The 24,810-nt window shown below is 44.1% G+C and overlaps 2 protein-coding genes across 4 annotated transcripts in view; one reads left to right on the top strand and one right to left on the bottom strand.

Moving 5' to 3' along the window:
* The window catches only part of cpeb3 (cytoplasmic polyadenylation element binding protein 3), a 36,226-nt gene extending 24,178 nt beyond the window's left edge, over positions 1–12,048 (bottom strand). For 2 of the 3 annotated variants that reach the window (XM_058064939.2, XM_058064941.2), the window contains exons 1-3: positions 11,937–12,048; positions 9,875–10,734; positions 4,763–4,916 (exon numbers count right to left, since the gene is read on the bottom strand). In XM_058064939.2, the coding sequence (XP_057920922.2) occupies positions 4,763–4,916; positions 9,875–10,723 (1,003 nt within the window). In that variant the 5' untranslated portion in view covers positions 10,724–10,734; positions 11,937–12,048. The remainder of the gene's footprint in view (positions 1–4,762; positions 4,917–9,874; positions 10,735–11,936) is intronic. The other variant, XM_058064942.2, reaches the window with a different exon arrangement.
* A 275-nt stretch (positions 12,049–12,323) lies between these two features.
* On the top strand, positions 12,324–23,990 carry marchf5 (membrane-associated ring finger (C3HC4) 5). Its single transcript, XM_058064943.2, has 6 exons — positions 12,324–12,754; positions 17,329–17,531; positions 22,135–22,265; positions 22,331–22,514; positions 22,681–22,847; positions 22,935–23,990. Exons 1-6 carry the CDS (start codon positions 12,711–12,713, stop codon positions 23,049–23,051), a joined length of 846 nt encoding a protein of 281 aa, XP_057920926.1. The 5' UTR covers positions 12,324–12,710; the 3' UTR covers positions 23,052–23,990.
* Positions 23,991–24,810: the final 820 nt, after the last annotated feature.

Below are 24,810 nucleotides of genomic sequence, written 5' to 3'. Positions count from 1 at the left end.
AAAATGAGCCAGACTAATGAGATACACAACTTCCCAAAAGTTTTTCCCAAAAGATGTTTTCTGGCAAAATCGAGATTAATTAATTAATGTTCTTTCTTGGAACTCTTTTTGCCCAGGGTCTTCTTATGGTGAAGTGAATCTTAACTGAGGCAAGTGAGGCCTGCAGTTCTTCTTTTTTTTTTACACACGGGCATGTAGGTTTGGATTTTTCCTCTCCCTTAAAAATAAATGGTTTCATTTAAAAACTGCATTTTGTATTCATTCATGTTGTCATTGACTAATATTGAATTGTGTTTGATGATCTGAACCGTTTGAGTGTGACAAACAAGAACCCAGGAAGGGGGCAAACCAGCGTATGCGGGTACTAACACTTGACCCGAATGAAGCAACGTGGCGTAAGAGTGCCGCAACGTACTTGTCCTGAAAGTGTGTAAACGGGCTTCTGGTGTCTGCAAGTCATGTGACTGGTGTTGTGCCTGCAAGGCTTATTTTGCTGGTGATAAAGACCCTGGATCAGGTCTTATCTTCAGACCAACGCTCTTGTCAACAAGTTCAACAACGTTAACAAAGTTAAACAGCAGCAGTGTTTGAACTCCTTCAACTTCTGATCACGTATACCTCCTGGCACCTTCTGTACCGCAACAAAAAGTCACAGTAAATGAAGCATCGACCTGAGTCTCCATGGAAATACACGGAAACTGAAAGGCCATGGACATTGTTTCCTGCTAAAACTAAATAAAATGAAGGACTCATATGCAAGAAGGAATCATTTCAATATGATGAAGTGTTTTTGTCGATATGAGCTCGATGTACACGCTCACGCCCACAGCAACAATGCAAATAGTACCTGATGCATGAGTAAGATCATGTGAGTCAGACAAGTCGAGCCTGTGTGTGCAAGTGCATACGTGTCTTTTAGACTCTCCTGACACAAAAATCAGCCTCAAAGAGGTTGGGAGCTGAATTTCAATATTACAAGATAAATATATACATACAAATACAAATATACTACACAGTCATCCCTTTCAATTTCACTGCTTCACTCGTAGCTTTTCAAAAATCATTCAGAAATCATTTTATGTTGTGGTTGAATAAAGTCCAAATAAGCATTTGGACATTTTTATGCCTAAATTAGTTCATCCAATCCAATCTTTCAAAATACACAGAATACTGTATTCTATTGCTCTATAAACATGGAAGCAACCAAACCAAAGATTCGATTCCCATCATCCACCCATCCGCTTTCTATGCCGCTTATCCTCCTGGGGGTCTTGGGGCAAGAGGCGGGGTCCACCCTGGACTGGTGGCCAGCCAATCACAGGGCACATAAAGACAAACAACCATTCACACTCACATTCATACCTATGGACAATTTGTGGGAGGGCAATGAAGCGAGCATGTTTTTGGAATGTGCGGAGTACCCGCCCGAGCGGAGATTCGAACCCATATCGCCTGACTGTGTGGCCAACATGCTAACCACTAGCCTCCCATCTTGGTAATGGTAATGGTAATGGTAATGGTAATGGTAATGGTAGTGGTTTAATTTCATTTGAACATGCATCAGATTCCAATTGAGTGCATCCCATAATCAGTTCCCAGTTCCACATGTCCAAAAGGAGTAGGAAGAAGCAAAGCTTATTAAATCCTACCCCTCCATCTGATACTTTTACAATCAGTATATGTTACATTTGTTCACTTCCTGCTTTCCATAATATAGGTTTTTTTTTTTATTACATTTTTTTTTGTCAGGTGATATGAGCATCCAATGCCACAATGGGTACCATAGTAAGTGTCAATATAGTGATATATATATATAGCACATCATCCTTCATTTTTAGCCTTATGCATTATTTTAGCTGTTTGAAGATGAACTATATCAGAAGGGCCGGGTGACTTCACACACTTTATGACCCAGTTGGCTTCATTGCGTCATAAAGGTTTCACCTCCAAACACACAGAAGGAAAAAATTCCAATCATAATGAGAGGTATGCCAGAAATGCACCATGGGATGGATGTGGGTGCGACCTGTTTGGCTGGGAATGCCAAAACTGGGCCTGCTGGGTTCCTTTGCTCTGATCGTGTGATTCCAGACCAGGAAACTATCTAATTATCTCATCATTTCAATAAAACAACACATTTAATTAATAGGCCTCACTCTTGTTTGCAAAGGTTTAGCATATCTACAGCAGACAGACGACCAAAGCATGGAAATCTATGCTAACTGGGAGGAGCTGCTCTGTGGTTAGCAAAGAGTTTTCAACAGCCACACACCTCTTTGTATGACAACCACAATGGTAAACATTGCAAAGACATCTGCTGTATGTACCACCCGTATCTGCTGTATGTACCACCCGTATCTGCTGTATGTACCACCCGTATCTGCTGTATGTACCACTCGTATCTGCTGTATGTACCACCCATATCTGCTGTATGTACCACCCATATCTGCTGAATGTACCACCCGTATCTGCTGTATGTACCACCCGTATCGGCTGTATGTACCACCCGTATCGGCTGTATGTACCCATATCTGCTGTATGTACCACCCGTATCTGCTGTATGTACCACCCGTATCTGCTGTATGTACCACCCGTATCGGCTGTATGTACCCATATCTGCTGTATGTACCCATATCTGCTGTATGTACCACCCGTATCTGCTGTATGTACCACCCGTATCTGCTGTATGTACCACCCATATCTGCTGTATGTACCACCCATATCTGCTGTATGTACCACCCGTATCTGTTGTATGTACCACCCGTATCTGCTGTATGTACCACCCGTATCTGCTGTATGTACCACCCGTATCTGCTGTATGTACCACCCGTATCTGCTGTATGTACCACCCGTATCTGCTGTATGTACCACCCGTATCTGCTGTATGTACCACCCATATCTGCTGTATGTACCACCCATATCTGCTGTATGTACCACCCGTATCTGCTGTATGTACCACCCGTATCTGCTGTATGTACCACCCGCATCTGCTGTATGTACCACCCATATCTGCTGTATGTACCACCCATATCTGCTGTATGTACCACCCGTATCTGCTGTATGTACCACCCGCATCTGCTGTATGTACCACCCATATCTGCTGTATGTACCACCCATATCTGCTGTATGTACCACCCACATCTGCTGTATGTACCACCCTTATCTGCTGTATGTACCACCCATATCTGCTGTATGTACCACCCGTATCTGCTGTATGTACCACCTGTATCTGCTGTATGTACCACCCGTATCTGCTGTATGTACCACCTGTATCTGCTGTATGTACCACCCGTATCTGCTGTATGTACCACCCGTATCTGCTGTATGTACCACTCATATCTGCTGTATGTACCACCCATATCTGCTGTATGTACCACCCATATCTGCTGTATGTACCACGCATATCTGCTGTATGTACCACCCGTATCTGCTGTATGTACCACCCACATCTGCTGTATGTACCACCCATATCTGCTGTATGTACCACCAGTCTCTGCAGTATGTACCACCCGTATCTGCTGTATGTACCACCCACATCTGCTGTATGTACCACCCGTATCTGCTGTATGTACCACCCATATCTGCTGTATGTACCACCCATATTTGCTGTATGTACCACTCATATCTACTGTATGTACCACCCATATCTGCTGTATGTACCACCCTTTGCGACATGCGGTCAGAATGTATAAGACATGTATTATGCATGAATATTTTATACACTTTTTCTCTACAAATGGCATCATTTGCTGACCGTTTATGGGGCAAAAACCCAAGACGAGGCCGCCAGGAGGGTCTCTCCTCAGCTTGGTGGGCAAGCCCACTCTGTCAAGTTGGGGGGTTATTTAACCCAGCTCACCAGGAGGTGACCAGAGCCTTTCCAGGAGAACCATAGGTGAATTATACATTTCCTCCAATAATGAATTCCTGATCCAACTACATGCAAAGGTCATGCCACAGCATCGCAATAAGATTAAGATATGCCTTTATTCGTCCCTCAGATTTGGACTAGACCACTCCATAGTCTTTTGTTTGGTTTTTGGTGGACTTGCTGGTGTGTTTTGGATCATTGTCCTGCTGCAGAACCCACTTGAGATCATGGACGAATGGTCCGACATTCTCCTTCAGGATTTTTTGGTAGACAGCAGAATTCACGGTTTCATTTATCATAGCAGAAAAACGGCTCCAGACCATCACACTACCACCACCATGTTTTACTGTTGGTTGATGTTCTTTTTCTGAAATTAATGAGACATGGAAATTCCCAAAAGTTGTTACCAAAAGTCTTTGGGATCATCAAGATGTTTTCTGGCAAAATTGAGATGCGCCTTGGAACTCTGCCATGCAGGCCCTTTTTGCCCAGGGTCTTCTTACGGTGAAGTGAATCTTAACTGAGGCAAGTGAGGCCTGCAGTTCTTCTTTTTTTTTTTACACACAGCCATGCAGATTTGGATTTTTCTTCTCCCTTAAGAACAAATGGTTTCATTTAAAAACTGCATTTTGTCTGTGGGTACTCACACTTGACCCAGCTCACCAGGAGGTGACCAGAGCCTTTCCAGGAGAACCATAGGTGAATTGTACATTTCCTCCAATAATGAATTCCTGAGCCAACTACACGCAAACGTACTTTTGGCTAAAACAAGGACACTTTTCGCTAGTTTGTTCAACCAAAAAGTCTCACATCACATTCAGTCAATCAAACAACATTTTAAAAATAGTAATAAAAAAAATGTTTAAGCATAAACGTAGGAATATTCCTAACCTGCAAAATGATTCCTCCATATAATATCTGCCATAGTCATTGGTGGGCCATCAGCAAGGTGAGCTTTACCTTTGTCATGGTCAGTCCTCATCATATCCATTAAGGAATTCTCCAAAGAGTGCAAGCTAAAAGCGTCAAAGGGCCGATTCCGGTCCTGCAAGATAGAAAAAAGGAGAACGGTCAGGACTTCAGTTCACATAATGCAAATATTTTCATAGTCAGAACATAGGAAATCAGTTTGCAACATGCATGACAGCCCGATAGTCACCTTTACGCTCATATTACCCAATGTAGTACACATACAGATCAAGGAATATGACTATGTGACAAGCAGGTAGCGCCAAAGCATCACATTTATTTGTGGCAGTCCAAATGTATTGCTGGCAGGCCACTCAATACTGGAAGCAAGCGCTCACAGCTGATCAAACGCCGACTGTTTGTGAATGAATGCATGAGAGCTACATGTGTGGCAAAGGTGAGGCCTGGCGGCGTTAGCGCCCCCCCCCCTCTCCCCCGGGCCGGCCAGCCCGAGCTCAGCGGCATTGTTTGCAGACCAACGCTATTGTTACGCTTTGGGCTCAGCATTCAAACGGGTTATTCACCCACAGTCGGGACCCGACTGCGGCACCCAGATAAAAATCTGCCCACTTGCTGCAACCGCTAAATACTTCAAACGCTGAGCTTTTAGTTTTTCTGCCATCCATGCGGATGCGCACGGCGGGGGAGGGGTCACGGAGCTCACCGTGGTCCAATGACCTAAACAGATTATTAACTCTGAACCCCCACGCAGACTTCAGTGTTTGGTGTTTGGTACAAGGCGACTGATGACATCGATTTGTGGTGGGGGGGTGTGGGCGTGGCTTTTTAGCGTTTCCTGTGTGTCTTTTAGACGGGGGGGGGGACGTCCACGGCAGCACCCGCTGCTTGTTGAGAAGAGCAACACGTGTTAATGTCGGTCGCCAAAAGACTCCCATGGCAACTCCCATGGCAACACCCCTTCCTCCCGCCTCGTCCTCATCAGGTGCCTCATACAGTCATACCTCGTTTATGACAGCTAATTGGTTCCAGAGACGGGATTTCTTATTTATAAAAGAAATATTTAGCTAGCTAAAGCATAGAAAACATGTTTACAACCTTTTAAATACATTTTGTAACATCCACCTTTATACCAGCATGTCCCAACTCAACTAAGACCCATGGTCCTAATATTTTCCAGTGGCTCAAAGAGGAAAGCCTGTGTTAGGGATTATTCAATTATTATTATTATTATTATTATTAGTCAAACTTGCAATCAAGTCTGGTGCTTGTGTGTCTCACCGAACATTACAGTAACCTTACTGACACCTAGTCACCGGTGTCGAATACTACACATCGTTTTTTGATGCGTCCTCTGAATGACCATCTGTATTTTTTCATCCATGCTTGGAAATGATTCATTTTAGCCCATAAAACACATGCTAATATTGATTCAATATGCTTACTTTTTACAAATAATAGTCCATGTTCATGCAAAAGCGTGATTTATGACTTTGAATATTTTTCAAAAACCCATCGAATGAAGCAGTGAAATTCCCAGCATGGATTGGCTAATGGGATTACTGTAATGTGGTTCAGAGTGAGTGAGAACAGGGAGTGCCAAATCTATTTGTGGCGGTCTAAATGTATTTGTGGTAGGCCGCCACAAATAAATGAATGTCTGGGAAACATTGAATATTGTGGTCAGCATCATTTTTTTTGCCTTATAACCTGAATGAATAGGACTCATAGCCAAGGAGGATAATGTAGAAATAGGTTTGATTCTGTCCCATTGGCTAACTTTATGTAGCTTGAAATGCCATTTTTGTATTGTAAAATGCCAACTCCGACCAAAAACAGACCTAGGATAAACCTTTAGATAATGGATAGTACAAAGTTCATAATGACTTCTGTTCTGTTTATAGATTACACATACTTTCTCTTGTTGTGAAGCTAATGAGAATGTTGCATAAAACGACATTATTCACTTAAAACCGCAACATTCCACTTCCATGGTGACTGACATCTTTGTATATCATGCAAAACACGATCTTGGAAAACAAGTTACACCACCTCGCTGATGTAAATTTCCTTGGTTACACCCTTAAAGTCATTAAAGCTCCTTCTGTTTGGTATGACCGGCATAGACTCCTGAATCCTGACTTCTGAGTCCCGACCAGAGCCAAAGTGATACCAACTTCAAATACCCACGACCATTGAATCACTGAATCGGCGTATCTCCAAGATGCTCATGTGACTTGGTGACTTAAAGCTCACACTGATATGCTAAGAAGAATTCCACACATTCCCACCCTTTAGTACACTTCGGCGCATACAGGATCCAAGACTTCACCCGAGGCTTTTGAAGAACATCAGTGGCGTCTTCAACGACAACAAGCACTGCCACGAGCTCTACCTGTGACACGGCTCTTGGAGCCAAGTTGACACGTGGCACCCCGACCTTGCGTCCCGGTGATAACGCCTCTCTAATTACGGCTGTAATAGTTCAGCAGATAGGTGTGAGCTCCGGCCGGGATGACATCAGCGAGGCACTGAAAAGGAAAACCGGCCTCTGCATCGGAGATATTGTTCAGTGGGTGAAGGTGACTGCAGATATACGCTGCGATAACGACCACTGATAAGACCGTGACGGCTGGAAAACATTGTATGATTCAAATAGTCGGCCTTATCTGGGGGCGACAGTCAACGTCTTTTACACACAAAGGTCATTCAGTCATCATGTCAACAATCACCAAAGCCACGGGTTTCATGAATGGAAAGGAAACATCTTGGTTTTGGATGTTATCATTAATCCGTTACGGCAGGACTGACTCCAACCAAAACACTCAACTTTTAGCTGTTCATTATGTCCCCCAAGTGGTAGCGTGTCAAAGAAAAGGAAAGTCATCACCATGGAAGTGAAACGGTCTTCTGGTTTCAACCACTCTAATGTCGTCAACAAGGACAATGATTATTGAATGCTAATGAATGCTAGAGGGGTCATGGATTCTGTGCGCTGTTACAATCCGGGAGGGGTCAAGCCTTCAAGACTGGCCTGGGACAATCAGGTAAAAAGGTAAAAATAGGAGAGGTTAGTTTTGTTAGTTATGTCTCCCAAGTAGAGCTGCAACAATCAATCGATGAATGGATAACTCGTCGACAAATCAATGATGAATCAATTGTCCAGTTAATCAACAACCATTTTGGTATTTGATTAATCTTAATCTCTACCCTCCAATTTCAGCCTCTCAAATGTGAATATTGGTCGACTTCCTTCGTCATCCATAAGAGCAGACTTATTATATTTATGTTTTAGGCAAAAAACACATCAGCTTTGACTTTGGAAAACAGTGATCAACATTTTTGCCTCTTTTCTGATATGATGCAGACCAAACCACTAACTGTGCTGGGTTCATTTTGGTCTGGTCCGTCTGGGGTCTGACCGATTACTCAATTAATCAAAACAAAAATCTCCCGATTAATAGACTAAGAAAATAGTCATTAGTTGCAGCAACACTGCCAAGCCTGAGGGACTGCAGTGGTTCGAAGAAAAGACACGTGAACGTGAAATTAGACATCATAAAATGATCAGAAAGTGGAAAAATGCCAAACAACATTGACTTACTTTTCAGGCAGTGTAAATAATAAATAATAATTTTAAAAAACATGGTATTAGTAAGTGTACTGTAGTAGTGTAATGGGTCATAAAACAGTCTTAAAGATGTTCATGAAGGAACTATGTAGAGTATATCCACATAGATCTATACATGCAGGGGCGGGTTGCTAAACTGTGGCGCTTTTACACCACGGGCTCCACCGTATGCCCGATCATATACTAGAACAATTACTTTCTGGAAGTACAAGCTGACTAAAAATTATTTCAGTGCTTCTTTTGAGATGTTTTAAACGTATTTGAAATAAAGCTAATGCTATAAATAAGTACAAACATTGTTCTAATTTAGTAGTAAATTGATATATTACTGATATATACATACAAACTTTGGTTTTCAAACTCACACAGTCCTGGTTGGATTATCATACGATATTGCGTACAACAAACCCTGTACCGTATCATTTCATGGAAGCGATTGCCCAAACGAGGCACCCTACGCATTGGTGACTCAATAAGCGTGACCGCTAAATAACCTCCCATGGGGCCAAAGAGAGCTATGAGTGCCCCCTCCCCACAAGAGTCTGTAATAAAGGTCAAATGTATGTTCATTCTTCATTTGTCAGTTATGATATTCTTTCTGCATGTAAGACTATAATAATTCTTGATATCATAAGTGTCGGGATTTATTTCCTGAAGGAGAAATGGTTTTGTTTTTTGTATGATTGTTATCATGACAACCAAAAAAACGAAAAACTTTACTACAAAAATGACATTTTGTCAATAAAATTGATTTGCTATGAATAATAAATCCATGCTTCTCAAACCACAACAAAATGTGTTTGTCCCCCCCCCCTTATAGTTGCAAAGAGCAGGTCTAAACACAAAAAAGCAGGTCTAAACACACAAAGAGCTGGTCTAAACACACAAAGAGCAGGTCTAAACACAAAAAGAGCAGGTTTAAACATAAAAAAGCAGATCTAAACATAAAAAGAGCAGGTCTAAACACAAATAGAGCAGGTCTAAACATAAAAAGAGCAGGTCTAAACACAAAAAGAGCAGGTCTAAACATAAAAAGAGCAGGTCTAAACACAAAAAGAGCAGGTCTAGACATAAAAAAGGCAGGTCTAAACATAAAAAGAGCAGGTCTAAACACAAAAAGAGCAGGTCTAAACATAAAAAGAGCAGGTCTAAACACAAAAAGAGCAGGTCTAAACACAAAAAAGGCAGGTCTAAACACAAAAAGAGCAGGTCTAAACACAAAAAGAGCAGGTCTAAACACAAAAAGAGCAGGTCTAAACACAAAAAGCAGGTCTAAACACAAAAAGAGCAGGTCTAAACACACAAAGAGCAGGTCTAAACACAAAAAGAGCAGGTCTAGACATAAAAAAGGCAGGTCTAAACACAAAAAGAGCAGGTCTAGACATAAAAAGAGCAGGTCCAAACACAAAAAGAGCAGGTCTAAACATAAGAAGTCAAGCGTTTACCTGGAAAGGCAGTATGTTGCTGTTGTCAGTCCTGAAGGCACCGTCCTCGTTCCAGGCCTTGGAGGAAAGGGGGCCAGGTCTCGGAAATTTGGGGGGAGCAATAACATTGGCGCCGTAGGGCTTCTTCATGGGAGAAATGGGGTTGACGGGAGACGGAACCCCTACCCCGACGCCCACCGCTCTGCGCGGGTCCCTGCCGGCCTGCAGCACGCTCCACGGGCTGGAGCCGGTGCTCCACGCCGCGTTCTGGTGATTATTCCAAGCCGGCGACGACGCGGAGGCAGACGGCCCCTTGGCGGCGTTCACGACGGCCTGATAAGCGGTTCTCTGGGGGAAGGGGCCTTGGCCGGGGTTGAGGGGGGATCGCCTCTGCTGGGGCTGCTGCGCCGGTTGTTGAGACGGGGGGGCGAGGCCGACTTGCGAGGAGAAATTCCCCCCGAAGACGGTGTTGACGTGGTGGGGGAAGTTCTGGAAAAGCATCGTCCCGTTCACGGAAGGTATTCCTTGGAAAAAAACATCTTCCACGGCGTTGGCGCTTCCCGTGGACCAAGTGCTTCCGAAAGACGAAGGAGGGGAGGGAAGGGGACCGTCCGTCTCCTGAGGCTGCTGGTGGAAGTTCAACCCCGGCAGGATCGGCGACTCCATCGACACTTGGTCCGTGGTGCGGCTGCTCAGCGCGGACGCCGCTTGGCTGCTGCCGGCGGACGGGCTCTCCGACCCCGATGAGGAGGACGACGGCTCTGATGACGGGGTCGGCGTGGAGGCGGACGGAGGAGGGTCTATCTGCGTCGGGTCTTGCTGATGGTGAGCCTGGCCTGTGTTTTTGTCCATCAGTAAATCATCCTGCATGGTTTGCGGAGCTGGAAAAGTGACAAATTAAAGCTGTGATTGTCGTGTGTGACCACATCAGTCTGCATTTTTATTATTATTATTATTTTTTTTTTTTTATTGGACCGAGTGGACTGACTGCCGTTGGAAGGTCCGCGCAAGTGTCGCCTTAATTCCCAAGACCTGACATCAGGATGATGCCTCCATACGACACATTACCCGAAGCATATGCGTGGAGATATTCCCTCGATTTCGCCACGTTGCGTTTTTTCCTTCCACGCAGGAACTCTACAGCTGCAATGTGAAACTGAATTGTGTCGGCTCAAAGTCCCGCCCCTGCATGTGCTCATTTGCATACGTCAGTAAATACAGCTGTCCTTCCATAAGGTGAGAAGGCACCTCGACCCGTAAACAATCAACCCCCTGCTTGAAATCACGCGCTCATTTTAATCATTTAAGATATATATAAACATTTTAATGCACATGCGAGAATATCAGAAGGATAAAAATAGGCCAGGTCCCAATGCGTAAGGGATTTTATTTGGCTATAGCGCACTGGCCGAGCTCCGCATTGGTACAGTATGAACCATGACAAGCTGTTTTTTTTTTATTTAATTCCATAACACCACACTTTATATATCTACTGGCAAACATATAAATTCACTAAAATGTGTATGACATCAATTCGCATTACAACTAGAGCAAAACCAAGCCCAACAGTGCATCTTAAACCAAGAAACGTCATAAACCAGAGCAGAAAAAAAGGCAACCGTGAACGTTAAAGCATGCAGCCTTCGCCCAACAATCAAATAAAAAGCATTTCGTACACTGACAAGATAAAAACAACCGAGCACAACAGAGACACTTTGGCGGACTTTGCAATTGACCAACAACAATTCCAACTGTGTGATGACAATAAATTCCGACAGCCTGCATTGCACGCAAACACCACCAGCAGTTAATCCGCGTTTTCTCCCCAAGAGGTGCGCTTCCCAAGGTCAAACGAGCACTTTAGTGTTCCCCGTTTTTATCTGGCCTCTCCCGAAACGCAGTGGTGCAAGGTGAGTTTTCTAGGAGCCCCTTATCGCGGCAATAAAGGCGTGCCATACATTTCATGAACCTGCCTTTGCCTTGAAATCCCCCTTTAATCCATATGTGAGTCCCCCACAGCACAAAAATACACAAACGGCATGCAAACTAGTCGTTTTCCTGACCGTCGTCGAGTTAAATTTACCTTTATCGTTCACCCTTATGGGACTCGGAAGATAAATAATATTTGTTAGAAAGGACTAAGGAGCAACCCTTGTTCCGAGGTAGTCAGCAGTTGCCTCAACAGCTGATTGACTGCGGCGCATGGACGGTGTCGTAAGGGCGGTTGGGAATTGTAGTTTATTGAGAAAGAGTCCTGAAGAGAACTACAATGAAATGTTTCCCACTAAGTAAACGCGTTGGACTTGAAATAATTGAACATATAGTTATTAAATGTGTATTTGGTGGTTACGAGAATAAGACAAATCAACTAAAGTATGAAAATGTTCGATTCACAGAGTGACATCAGACTCCTGCTAAACTACACTTCCCAAGTTGAGCCGACTGGCGGAGTCACGTGGCAACGTCCTTGTTTTGATGACGTCATCACGCATGGCCGCGCTACACCTCGCTGTATCACAGACGCCTGTCAACGGAGTCAAAGTCTGTCGGTCACGCTAGTGTGGTAATATGAGTGGCAGACTTGACCGTGGCCGGGATAACAATGTTTATTTGCTTTGTTGCTGCAAAGCGCTAGATGGACCGCAATGACCGCGAATGCACTTATTTAGGCTGGGAAATAGATTAGTCTGTCGTAGGCGAGCCGCGTCAACACGAAGGCCTGTGTAGCGTGTTTAGCTAGGAGCCGTTCCCGATGGCCGTGATTTAACGGGCTTGGCGTTTTTATGTTTGTTTTCAAATTGAGGAGTCTGTTGTACCAACATAACGGCGTCTAAACCACGTTGTCCTCCTATTTATAATGGCGGAAGATGATGCGGTGGCCTTGCAACAGAACCTGGACAGGTAAGTGTGCCGCTAGCATGCTAATGGCTGCAATGTGCGTTACGCCAAGACTCAACGGTTGCTCAAAGTTACTTTGTTAGAAGTGTCAGAACATCACAGACGAATTTATGTAAAAAGTATTTTCGCCAACGCAATGTCGTGTAACTAAACGAGACGGACGTGATAAGTGTTTTGTTTTTTTTAGAAATAGCATAAACATGCCTGCCCTGGTCTGGAATTACTACTAGACTAGTACATCCCTCGTATTCCTTTTACATTATAATACAACACAGTGCTGCTCCAAAGTCACTTTATCTAATACATATTTGGTGTGGTAATTATTAACGTTTCTTTCTTTCTATACTTTCACAATTGATGATACTCAAAACAACAAAACAGTTAACGTGCTGTTAATGTCCTGGTTGACCCTCACCCCATACCATAGTTGGAGGAATATCGCAGTGGAATTCCAAGCAGGAGCAAATATTACTAAATAAATACAAAAACTAGCAAAGAAAAGTGTATTTGAATTTGTAAATTTAGCTGCAAAGCCCCCGGCAGACGGCTCTCGCAACATTATGAACTATGTCATCGGCCAGAGAAAAGCAAGAAGTTAATGGAGTACTGCTGGGTATATTTCATTGTCACGTATACAGTGGTATCTTGGCATGCAAGCGTCCCAATTAGCAAGTGGTTTTTTTTTTTTTAGATAGGAACCATCCCTTAGCTGATTATTATTTTTTGCTCTGAACGATGAGCTAAAATTTGGTTTACTACCTGCTATTTAATGGCAGGCCCATCCGAGGACAGCAATTTGGCAGCTAGTGCCAATGCGACCATGGCTCAAGACGTGAATGACATTAGCCGTGTACTAGCTAGTCAGTGGGAAAGATTTTCAACATATCACTAAAATTTTTACAGTAAAAAAACAGTTTTTTAAGGATTTTGTAGCAATGTGTGCAGAGGTTGAAATCGCATTAGAAAAGTTAGCCAGGCTGAATTACTGGTCAAAATTGGCCAAAGATGTATTGCATGGATAAATGTACGAATGTTTGCATTTAAGTAATGGACAAAAGTATATCAAAAGTGAAACAAACGGAACTCTAAGAAATCAAACTGGTAAATTTTCCCGGAATTTGGAAAAAAGTGGATTTCATTGGGCCCTACCAACCCAATGTAGGTCAGTATATTGTGCTATAAGCTGTATGCATTTAGCGTAATATTTAATTATATGTCTCATTAGAAAGAAGAAGCTGTGTGTGGAAAATAGCCTCTGGTTGACACAGTTTTTTTTTTCTAGGAAGGTGCAAGAGCACTACTTAAAGATTGTCTTGTCAACATACCTTTTAGCAAGCATATAGCTTGAAGCAATGATCCCAGGTCATGTTTGAGTGGTGATGGCAGATGATTTTACGTCATGTTCTCTTGCAACTACACTGGTGTGTGCAGAGCCTCTATCGCTGACAAACATAAGACTCCACAGGCTCTTATCTTAGCCAAACTCAGGCACTCAGGTTACCTCTGCAGTGCAGATTTTCACCAAAAAAAATGGTAGGATTGACATTCACTCCTGCCAGACCTTTTTATTTGCACTCACTTTCTTCTCTTCATCTTAATGTCTCTAGATTTACATAATTATAAAAAAAATCAACAAATTTGGGTATAAGTGAGAGTTAATCCTGTGTGAGGTTGAACAATACATCTATTGTGTGTCTTCTGATATTTTCCATGGGTTATCTGAGTATTATTTTATGTTAGTGTGTGTCAAGAAGGCATGAAAAGCTATTAGACTGATTCTTTAGGTGTAATAATATCTAACAGCACCTCACTTGACAAAATAGACAATTGTTCACCCTAGGAATAGACTATTAATTTCTGCAAGTCATTAAATCCCAACCCCTCCTCCAGTGTACGTAGCCTGGGCCAAATACGCTAGTCTCATATCAAAGCAACAATATTGGTAATATTAATATAAACAGAGCTGTGTTGTATCCAGCTATCTAAATTCAGGTATCGACATCAGATCGGATGTGAAAAAATGTGGATCAGGGCATTCCCGAATAAAAATCCAATGGGGACACACACCGTCTTTGTAAAAAGCCGACACAGACTGATTCAGAACAATCGCTGAGCTACCAACTGACAGACGTGCTGACCTACACAGACTTGTAAGGGTGAAAGGTCAGCAAATGTTATAGATTACCCTCTAAAAATGCTCCATCATTGGACAGCTGAGCCTGACAAGCATTTGGCTAAAACAGTCAGAGGTTCATATTGAAGTAAAATCATCTTTTTAAGCAAATTAGGTGTGAATGCTTTGTGAATATAATCAAATGGCTTCTCCCCCGGTATTGGCATTGAATGTGTTATTTGTACATTTGTAGAGGCATTGATGAATACACTTGGGAAAGACTGCAAACTCTTATTGATTGCTGCCAAGTCTTGCTCTCCATTTTGTTTGCTGTGCGTTAATGCGACGGCTCGAACGGGAGACTCGTGCTTCACCTTCCCTGCGATTTCAAACAGGATGAGCAGTAGGAAACAGACGGATGCATGGGTGAAGTGAGAAGATGAATTTCTCCTTGAATCGACACCCTTGCATTGTTCTCTGAGTCCAAAGTAAATTGACTTAAAGCGTGTAATCAAAATTAACATGTACGCAAAGAAATGAGATTGCCAGCGGCTTCTCTGTGGTGAAATGTTTTGAAGTCAAGGAGAAGAACAATTAAGATTCATACTGAGGTGACCTCTTGTAGGCAGCAGCAGGAAGGAGGGCGGGGTCGTTTCTGGTTTAGTTGTTTGAAGTCACGGAATGAATATTGTAGGGACAATTTCAGTAAATGTATCGAAAGGGTCTTCAAATAGTTCCAACCACCCGTCTGTTTTTCTCAAAAAATATTAAATACAAATATTCTTTAGTGACTGGAAGTGATCGGACTGCTCAAGGGATTTTTTTGGTGGTTCTCTCTTCCACCTTCTTGGTGATGTGCTCATGCAAACGTTGATCATGGGGTATTGACACCCATAGATTCACGCCACATTGTCATGATGTTTCCTAACACCTCAGCTTGAGCATGATGGCTGCCTTTTTGCAGAATTTGCTTTTCATGCCCATCCAGTATGCCTTTTACAGCTTTGTGCATTGTCTCTAATTATAAGAATGTTATTTATTTTTACCGTAAATGCTCTCTGCAGTTAATGTAGACTGTGAGATGTAAACAATTGTTCTAGAAGAAAAACAGACCTTTGGCAGCGTGCCACTTAGAGTAAGCAGCATAGCATGACTGACAAAGAAGTGTGTTCTTCGCTTATTAGAGTTACATTGTATGTTTTAGACTGTTGAATTTACAAAGCCGTACCAGCTCTAGAGCTCTATTAACTGATGCCGAAGCAAAAGGGTGAGCTAGAGGTTCGAGTTTCACATGGTGGATAGCATTTCGGTGGCGTTTCATTAAACCCTGCACTGCCGCCAGGCTGGGTTACCAGAATAGGAGCTAATGAATCTGAAGGAGCACCGGGTTTTTGACCCCCCTGCTGTGTTCACCGCTCTCATCCACGTGAGCTTTTCCTTTCCCAGTCACAGTCTGTGTCAGTTGGAAAATATTTTTACCAAATATCTCCATTAACATCGGGAGCTCAGGTAGCTGAAGGGGGGGGCTATTGTCCCTCAGTTATTCTTCAGTCTTGTCAAAGTGAAAATATTTGCGTAAGGGAAATGGGAATGGGTGAATTTGATATTGTAATATCACTATGAGTAAAAGTTAATAAGACACTATATATGCCAATATCTAGTCAACTACTGTTGTGCAGGTTACCAAGGGTGATGGATACCATAGAGCTGGAGCAAGTGAAGACCGGTAACCGATGTATGGACGGCAGAGCTGATGTTTCCGTTAGACTTGGATTCGCCACCTGACAACCGAAGAAGATAACTTCTTGTATGCTCGTGTTTTATTCAGCACCCGGGAACATTTGTCAATTATGTCGGACACGCCATGGCTGCCATAGGCTCCAGCATATCCCCGTGAGGATAAGCGTCATTGAAAATTAAAAATCTTGTAGATGATAAATGGTAGGTGACTGAGCAGACCTCCACTGCTACTCATACTCATTATATTTATTATTTAGTAAAAACCGTGATGAACTGTCTACTCTTGACAATAGGTTCCTGTCCTATAATTTAACGCCAGTTTACCATCCCCTTCTTAAATGTATCAGTACAGGACATGGATCCCATTGGTTAGCACCCCAAGAAATCCCTGAGTGGTTGTGGTCACATGCCAGGCCCACTCACCACCCCAAGTGTAATCACATCTGTGGGAAACTGCTTGAACTGAAATATAATCTGGAAAATCCCTTAGCGTGACGGTCGGATCAAGAGTTTTCATGGGCCACTTCTTGTTTTACAGTCGGATACGCTGGAAGCCTCACTTCTGGTTTGTCTAATGGCCTTTGTCTATTGATCTTGCCATGCACTTCCATCCATCGGCTTGACCTTCATGGAAATTTGAATGATTCCGAATCCCTTTTGATGTCAATTCCAGGTTTTGTCTTCCTCTGAGCCATGATTATTACAATGAATGTTTTTGTCATAGGAGCTGCTGGGTATGCTTTGCGACAGACGAAGATGACCGCACAGCAGAGTGGGTGCGTCCGTGTCGCTGCCGCGGTTCCACAAAGTGGGTCCATCAGGCCTGCCTCCAGCGCTGGGTGGACGAGAAGCAGCGTGGCAACAGCACGGCTCGTGTAGCCTGTCCGCAGTGCAATGCCGAATACCTCATCGTCTTTCCCAAGCTTGGTAGGTGACATCTTCAAAACAATCTGGCGGGGCGGAGGTGGGAGGAGTGTACTGCAGTTCCTAATCAATTGGCACATGAATGACGTCAGACTGGCCGTTGACGTCAGTTCAAAAATGCGCAAGCTAACGTTTTTGCAGCAGACTCCTGAAAACGGCAGCATCTTTGACTAGCCTTTTTTCCAACATTCCCATGTCGGCAGACATTGGCAGATAATCATGGCTGCAGTATTTGATCGTCATGTAGAGCAGACGAACTTGAGCTTCACACCCTTCATGCACAACAAGTGCTTCTGTCATTGTGGACCTTTCACTAGCATTTTTGCAATAGGTTCTTAAAACAGGTGAGCGCTCTTGTGATGTAGAGGATCTTTGACTGGCGTGTTTTCTAGTTTTTTTGCACGCGGTCATTAAATGTGAAAGCACTCTCCTGTCGGTGAGAGGATCTTTGACGAGTGTTTTTGCAATAGGCCATTAAAAGACCCAGAACGCTTCTGTCACATAAAGGATCTTTGAGGAGTGTGTTTTTTGGTTTGTTTTGGAACTGTGCTCCTGTCAGAGAGAGGCTCTTTGGCACATGTTTTTGCAGTAGGTCTTTAACAACATTAGAGTGTTTCTGCCAAATAAAATACATTTTAGTAGTGTATTTTTTTGTGTAGGTCCTTAAAAACATAAGAGTGCTTCTGTCATATTGAGGATCTTTGACTAGAATTTTTGCAGTCGGTAGAATGGCACATTGTCTTATGGGAGGATCTTTGACCAGGGCAGGATTCCTGTCAGAGGCAGGTTGACTTTTTGCTGTCAGCCAAGCTCCTGTCGTATAAATGAGGATGTTTGTGTAGGATTTTTTCATTCGGTTCTTAAAAACAGCAGCACTCCTGTCATGTGGGGGGTCTTTGATTAGCATCAACTGTTTATGATTTCCTTCCATTACTTTTGACTATTTTCCAAGTCCGTTTACAGCAGGGTGGCTAAACCTTTTTCCTCCGAGGGCTACATACTGCAAAGTGATGCAGAGGCCACTGTGTAAATAAGTAAGTCATGTACATACGTTTGGGAAGACCAGCTCCAGTCCTCCTCTTCTTAATCTCCAGCCATTCCTCGTTAGACTGCCATCTTTGGTACAAGGTGCATTAAAAATCAGCTTTATGCCTCACTCATTATGGTTAGTAGTGCATGCACTAAATTACCCATCAGCCACTGAGCTACCAGAATGTTATCTACACAGAGCAGGAAGCTACAACGTGAGATGAGCCCTGGCCTCAAGACAGTGTCGTCTGCATGAAGCCGGCCGGTAAAAGGGTTCATTTATATTTATAGGGAGCAACGCTGTGCTGTCACTCACCTGAGGTGTTCAACCTGCTCCCTTCGGCCCAGTCAATAACCTGAATAAGATGTCATATTAGCAGTTTGCATCACACATCAGTGAGAGATAGGCGCCCTATGAGATATGAATAGTGATGATTCAAATATGAGCTTCATCGTTTCCAGACATTTACAGGTTGGTTGAGTTTACCCTGCCATCTCATCCATAATGAAAAGTGCAGAGACAGACGTGCGGTGGTGCTTTATGACTTTGGGAGCGGGAGTGAAAGTGGGTCAAGGGAGGCGCTGATGAAGAAGCTCACCAGAGGAGGCTGCTGATGATGATGATGATGCTGGACAATCGATAAATTGTGACTGGATATGTTTGATGATGCAGTACTGCAATTATTGCATGCTGTGTTTGTGGCTCTTTTTGTTGATTGAATTTGACAACCTAGGAAACTTTCACATGGACGTAGAAGCTATCATTCGTTAGCAGCACAAGCATACAGATTGTAAATAACCCAAAAAATGAAAACATCAATATGACCTTTGAACTCTGCTGCGAACCACATGGCTCCATGTTAAAGTGAAACGAATGAACTTTAACTTGTGCTGTTCAGAAAAGTTATTTCAGTCACCTTTGGAATGATCTTTTAATGTTTTAGGATTTTGACAATGACATGACGATATGGCTGGTTGGAGTTTGATTCTGGCATAGGTGGTTACTGTTGAAATGAACACATGACTCCATTGCTGTCTTATTGTTTTCTGTCCTACGCTAATTAAGGAGACACAATAATGTTTTGCTGATGGCGATGCGGACCGACTTCCTTATATGAGCCTGAGTGCCATATGTAGTGCGCCTACACATCCGGAAGTCCTCGGGAACTCTGACCAGTCACACTTTTGGGACCTTTTGGGTTGTAAGCAGGAAGTCCGGGGAAAAGCTGCAAAAAGAACTACAGTATCTGGAAGATCCAGAAAGCTAGTGCAGCACTGCTGTTGAACTCATTCATTCATTAAAAAAAAACAAAGCACCCGCCTAGTACTTATGTTGGATTGCAAGGTTTATAATGTGCATAAAGCTCTTAATGTGAAGTTCCAATCTGGCCTCACTCACTGCCACTTTCATATTGTGTATTGTGTACAGTATTATCATTCACAGTAGTGATGCAGTAGTTCATATTCTGATTGGCTTTTGACTGCCTGGTTGTTACACGACCGCTTTTTGCTAAATATCATCACGCTTGCCGAGATCTCACGACACCCCGAATGAATAAGTCAAGTCAAGTCAAGTCAAGTTTATTTATATAGCCCTTAATCACAAAAGAGCCTCAAAGGGCTTAACAAGCAGGCAACAGTAGAAGACAGACAATAGACGACAGACGACATCCCCTGATCTGAACCCCCATCAGGGCAAGGAAAAACTCAAAAACCCATTAGGGAAAAAGAAACCTTGAGAAGGGACCGCAGATGGGGGAATCCCCCTTCTAGGATGACCAGGCTGCAATGGATGTGGAGAGGTTTACATGTGACAGTTAAATAAAAACATAGAGTATAATAGTCCAGGTCCAAGATGTGATGCCATTAGGACAGTTGGGCAGCCGTGGGTCTTGAGATGATCACTATCCCTCTGCTGCAGCGCCTCCAAGGTAGGCCACGTCCGATGTCCAATTTCGTCAAGGCAAACTTCCAAAACAGCCTCTCCTGGACCCGCCCCCTCAGCCGGAGGGGCGGTATGGGAGAGAGAAGGAGCGGCAGTCAAAGCAGGCAGGGAATATTTTTAACAAAACGCTAAAGTATAGAAATGAGTCTTAAGTCGGGACTTGAACATTTCTACTGAGGTAGCAGCTCTAATATTAACAGGTAGAGCATTCCACAACGTTGGGGCCCGAATGGAAAAGGCTCTAGAGCCTGCATACTTCTTTCTGGCTCTCGGGATAGTCAAAAGACCGGCGTGTTGTGAGCGTAGGTTTCTAGAAGGAATAAGTGGGATTCTATAAGGAATCCCACTTCACAGAAATGGACTTCTCTGGGTGGGGGGGGGGTTCTTTAACCAATGAACCGTGATAAACGAGGGATTACTGTCTATATATTGTAACCACGTCATCTGATCTGAGCTTCATTTTGTATGAAAGTTAGCAAGGTGGTTATGATTCTGCTGATTCATTGCTGCAGCGACTCGTTGCTCTTTTCTTGCAATATTTTTTTCCCGTAGTTATGAAGGGCACTGAACGTTTATTCATACCATCCTTATGTTCGGTGAGTGTAGTTTCTTTGTCATTCTAAAATTAATTTCTATCTTTGCCCTTGCTTGACTGTAGAATAAGAGCAATTTTGTAGCTTGTGATGGCACCTTTTCATTTGGGGGGGGGGCTAATGACGGCTCACTAGCACGGACCACCAGTTTGGAACCCTTTCTAATGGCCTGCATTTTATTTATATTAGGAGGCCAATGGTGCCCAAGTGGTGGTATTGCTGCCTTCCTGCGTACAATTACTCCCATCAGCACCTACTGCTCAGCCACAGAGAACCTATCAACATGGCTCAGAGGACGCCGTGTCCTCAGACGCTCTTCTTTTGCAGTCTACCCACACAGCATCAACACAACACACACACACACACACACACACACACGCACACACACGCCACTGAAGCCATGTAGTTACTCATCCCTGACTCCCTTTTTCATGATTGTAATTACCAAATCAGCTGTCAGTGGGTGTAATGCTTCCATGGGGCCACCCATTTCCCTGATGATGTAGCGAGCGGAAGGCATTCCTGCTCTGGGATCAAAATGTAGCGAGCGGAAGGCATTCCTGCTCTGGGATCAAAATGTAGCGAGCGGAAGGCATTCCTGCTCTGGGATCAAAATGTAGCAAGCGGAAGGCATTCCTGCTTTGGGATCAAAATGTAGCGAGCGGAAGGCATTCCTGCTTTGGGATCAAAATGTAGCGAGCGGAAGGCATTCCTGCTTTCCTGGTGTAGTTATTAATAGGAAGCGGAGGGCTGAGTGCGGGGGGGAAGGCAGGTCGCCTTTCTGTAAATATTGCATGAATTCCCCGTGGAGTCGGCCTGGAATGGCACCGAGGAGGCCGGAACCTTCCATCGCCTCACGTCCACCGAGGATCGACATTCCCTCATTTGAGTGACCTCGTTCCCTGGACCTGGTCCCTGACCCGGTCCAGGGACCCTCAGCGTGGTGCTGTTGGAGATGGGATGGAATGGATGCTTTTGGTCAAGTGAAGGAATACTCCATAGCGGAGGTACTTTAATCAAAATAGTAATCCTGCTGCAGGTCCCGTGGTCTACGTACTGGATCTGGCCGACCGACTCATTTCCAAGGCCGGCCCCTTCGCCGCTGCCGGCATCATGGTGGGCTCCATCTACTGGACCGCCGTCACGTACGGCGCCGTCACCGTCATGCAGGTGCGGTGGTGTTGTGTTTAGGGACGGCGTGGATCTCGGGTTGTCTGCATCTGTCCTGTCCGCAGGTGGTGGGCCACAAGGAGGGTCTGGACGTGATGGAACGGGCCGACCCGCTCTTCCTGCTCATCGGCCTGCCCACCATCCCCGTCATGCTGATCCTGGGCAAGATGATCCGCTGGGAGGATTACGTCCTGCGCCTGTGGAGGAAGTACTCCAACAAGCTGCAGATCCTCAACAGCATCTTCCCAGGTCAGATTTTTGCCCTTTCCGCCCTAAGCGGGGGCTTTTTCCAAACATGGGCGCCAAAAGCTCCGGTTTGTACAAACCCAAAATGGTTGGTGGGCTCGGCGAGTACAGCTTGGTCCACTTGCACATAGAACCTTCGTCCCAGCTGATGGAGCCATCATCTCCACAGGGATTGGCTGCCCGGTCCCTCGCATCCCGGCAGAGGCCAGCCCCTTGGCCGATCACGTCTCGGCGACTCGGATCCTGTGCGGAGCGTTGGTCTTCCCCACCATCGCCACCATCGTGGGGAAGCTCATGTTCAGCAGCGTCAACTCCAACCTGCAGAGGACCATCCTGGTGGGCGGCTTCTACCTGACGCCGACTCGGTGGGTGGGTTTCAGTATGTGTCTAAACCTCCTTGTTCTGCCCCCCCCACCCCCCCAGGGAGGAATCGCCTTTGTGGCCATCAAAGGGGCCTTCAAAGTGTACTTCAAACAGCAGCAGTACCTGCGGCAGGCACACCGCAAGATCCTCAACTTCCCCGAGCAGGAGGACGCCTGACCACCGAGATGATGGACATCATGGGGGGAGGGGGGGGGGGGATCTCTTGGTGATGAAGACTCAACGATCAGCATCACCCCCTCTGACCTTCACACCCCAGCATCTTTTATTTGGACGCTCCACCCTGGTCAAGATGGACGCACACACACACACACACACACGCACACACACACACACCAACGCACACGCACACTAAGCTGCTCCACAATCAACACTTTGGTCTGGTCGTCATTGTTGAAGCTTTTATGATAGCACTTGTTTTATGATGTTCCTTACAGTGTTGGAGTTATTAAAAAGATGAATGAAACGTTTTGCAATATTTCAAACACAACCAGGAAGGAGAAAGTCACCCGCCTGTCAGGAATCTTTTTCTTGGCTTTCTTTCGTTTCCTGGCCTTGGCAGGCTTCACCTCCATTGTCTCTTTTTGCCATCACGTCTTACCTCACGGGTTTATTGTGGGGGACGTCAACACACCTGTGTGTGTGTGTGTGTGTGTGTGTGTGTGTGTGTGTGTGTGTGCGTCTTCGTGCAATAGAAAAGCTAAACGTCGGCCACCTTTCACCCGCTTGGTGGTCATCGCTCATTACTGTGAATGTTGGAATGGTTGACATTTTTCACTCAGATTCCCGCTCAGCCGCCACGACCCAACATGGCCGACCCTAAGAACACTTAAGCTCCGTCAGTTGGGACGACTGTAAATAATTTCATCTCCAAAGTAGGTTTCACTGCTTGGTTTTTACAGAGGTGGTGTGAGTGGGGCCGTTAGCACAATAAAAGCTGTACATTGCTGCTGTGTGATGTCATAAATGACTTTATTGTGAAAAGACATTTGGAATATTTAACCTGCATGTGTAAGCTTGGCAAGCTTTCCCTGCAAACTCATCGTAGTTGCTTTCATATCTGCTCTGTCAATAAATGTATTTTTCCAAATATCATAACTCATGTCTTTTACTATATAATGACTAGCATAACGGCATGCTATGTTTATATATATGGACGATACTATTATGATGGTTCCAGAGTAACCGAACACGTACGACTCAAACGTTATTTCAACGAGATTCAGAGTTCGTCCAGCTGATGTGAAAAAGACAACAAATATCCAAAATGTTTACAACTTTGTGGCAGCCGGACACGGGCTCCATGCTGAGTGACAGCATGGACGGCCAATCACACGCTAGAAAAAAACTGACCAATCGATGAGCTTGTAGGCGGGGCAATAGCAAGCAGGCCTCATCTTAAACTGCAGTTTTCTGCCTGGTTCTATTGCGTGAATATGCAGTATATCCTTAGTTTCAATATATATTATTGTTTATGGACGGTAAAGACGCCCCCCTTCATTGAAATCACCGTCTTTGTTTATCGGATGTGAACGATCACTTTTTTATGCATTTCAAATGTTTTAACCATTGGTGAATATATGCGATAAGCTATTAATTTGAAGAAAACCTTGATTTTTTTGTTGTGTGTGACGAAGTAAACGGTTATGTGTAATATTTAACAATACATTTTATTTATTACGAATTAACATAAGCATGGACCGTAAGTTAACCAGAGTCAAGCTTCTCCACAACCACGGTAGATGGTGCGTTCAATAAGAGTCGAAATTGACACCTCTTCACTATGTCATATTATTTTGTAAAAAATTATTTGACTGAGGCTACCAATGAAAAGATGACATTTATTACCAGCACGTTACTGCAGCAGCAAGTCAACAAATGTTTCCAGTAAAGATGAAATAGTTAATATTTCCTACTT

Source organism: Doryrhamphus excisus, linkage group LG10 (assembly GCF_037039965.1).
Source record: "Doryrhamphus excisus strain RoL-2023G ecotype Guam linkage group LG10, RoL_Dexc_Guam_v1.1, whole genome shotgun sequence".
Lineage (NCBI taxonomy): Eukaryota > Metazoa > Chordata > Actinopteri > Syngnathiformes > Syngnathidae > Doryrhamphus > Doryrhamphus excisus.
Note: the sequence above shows the minus strand (reverse complement) of the source record. Positions and strands in the feature narration are given on the sequence as shown.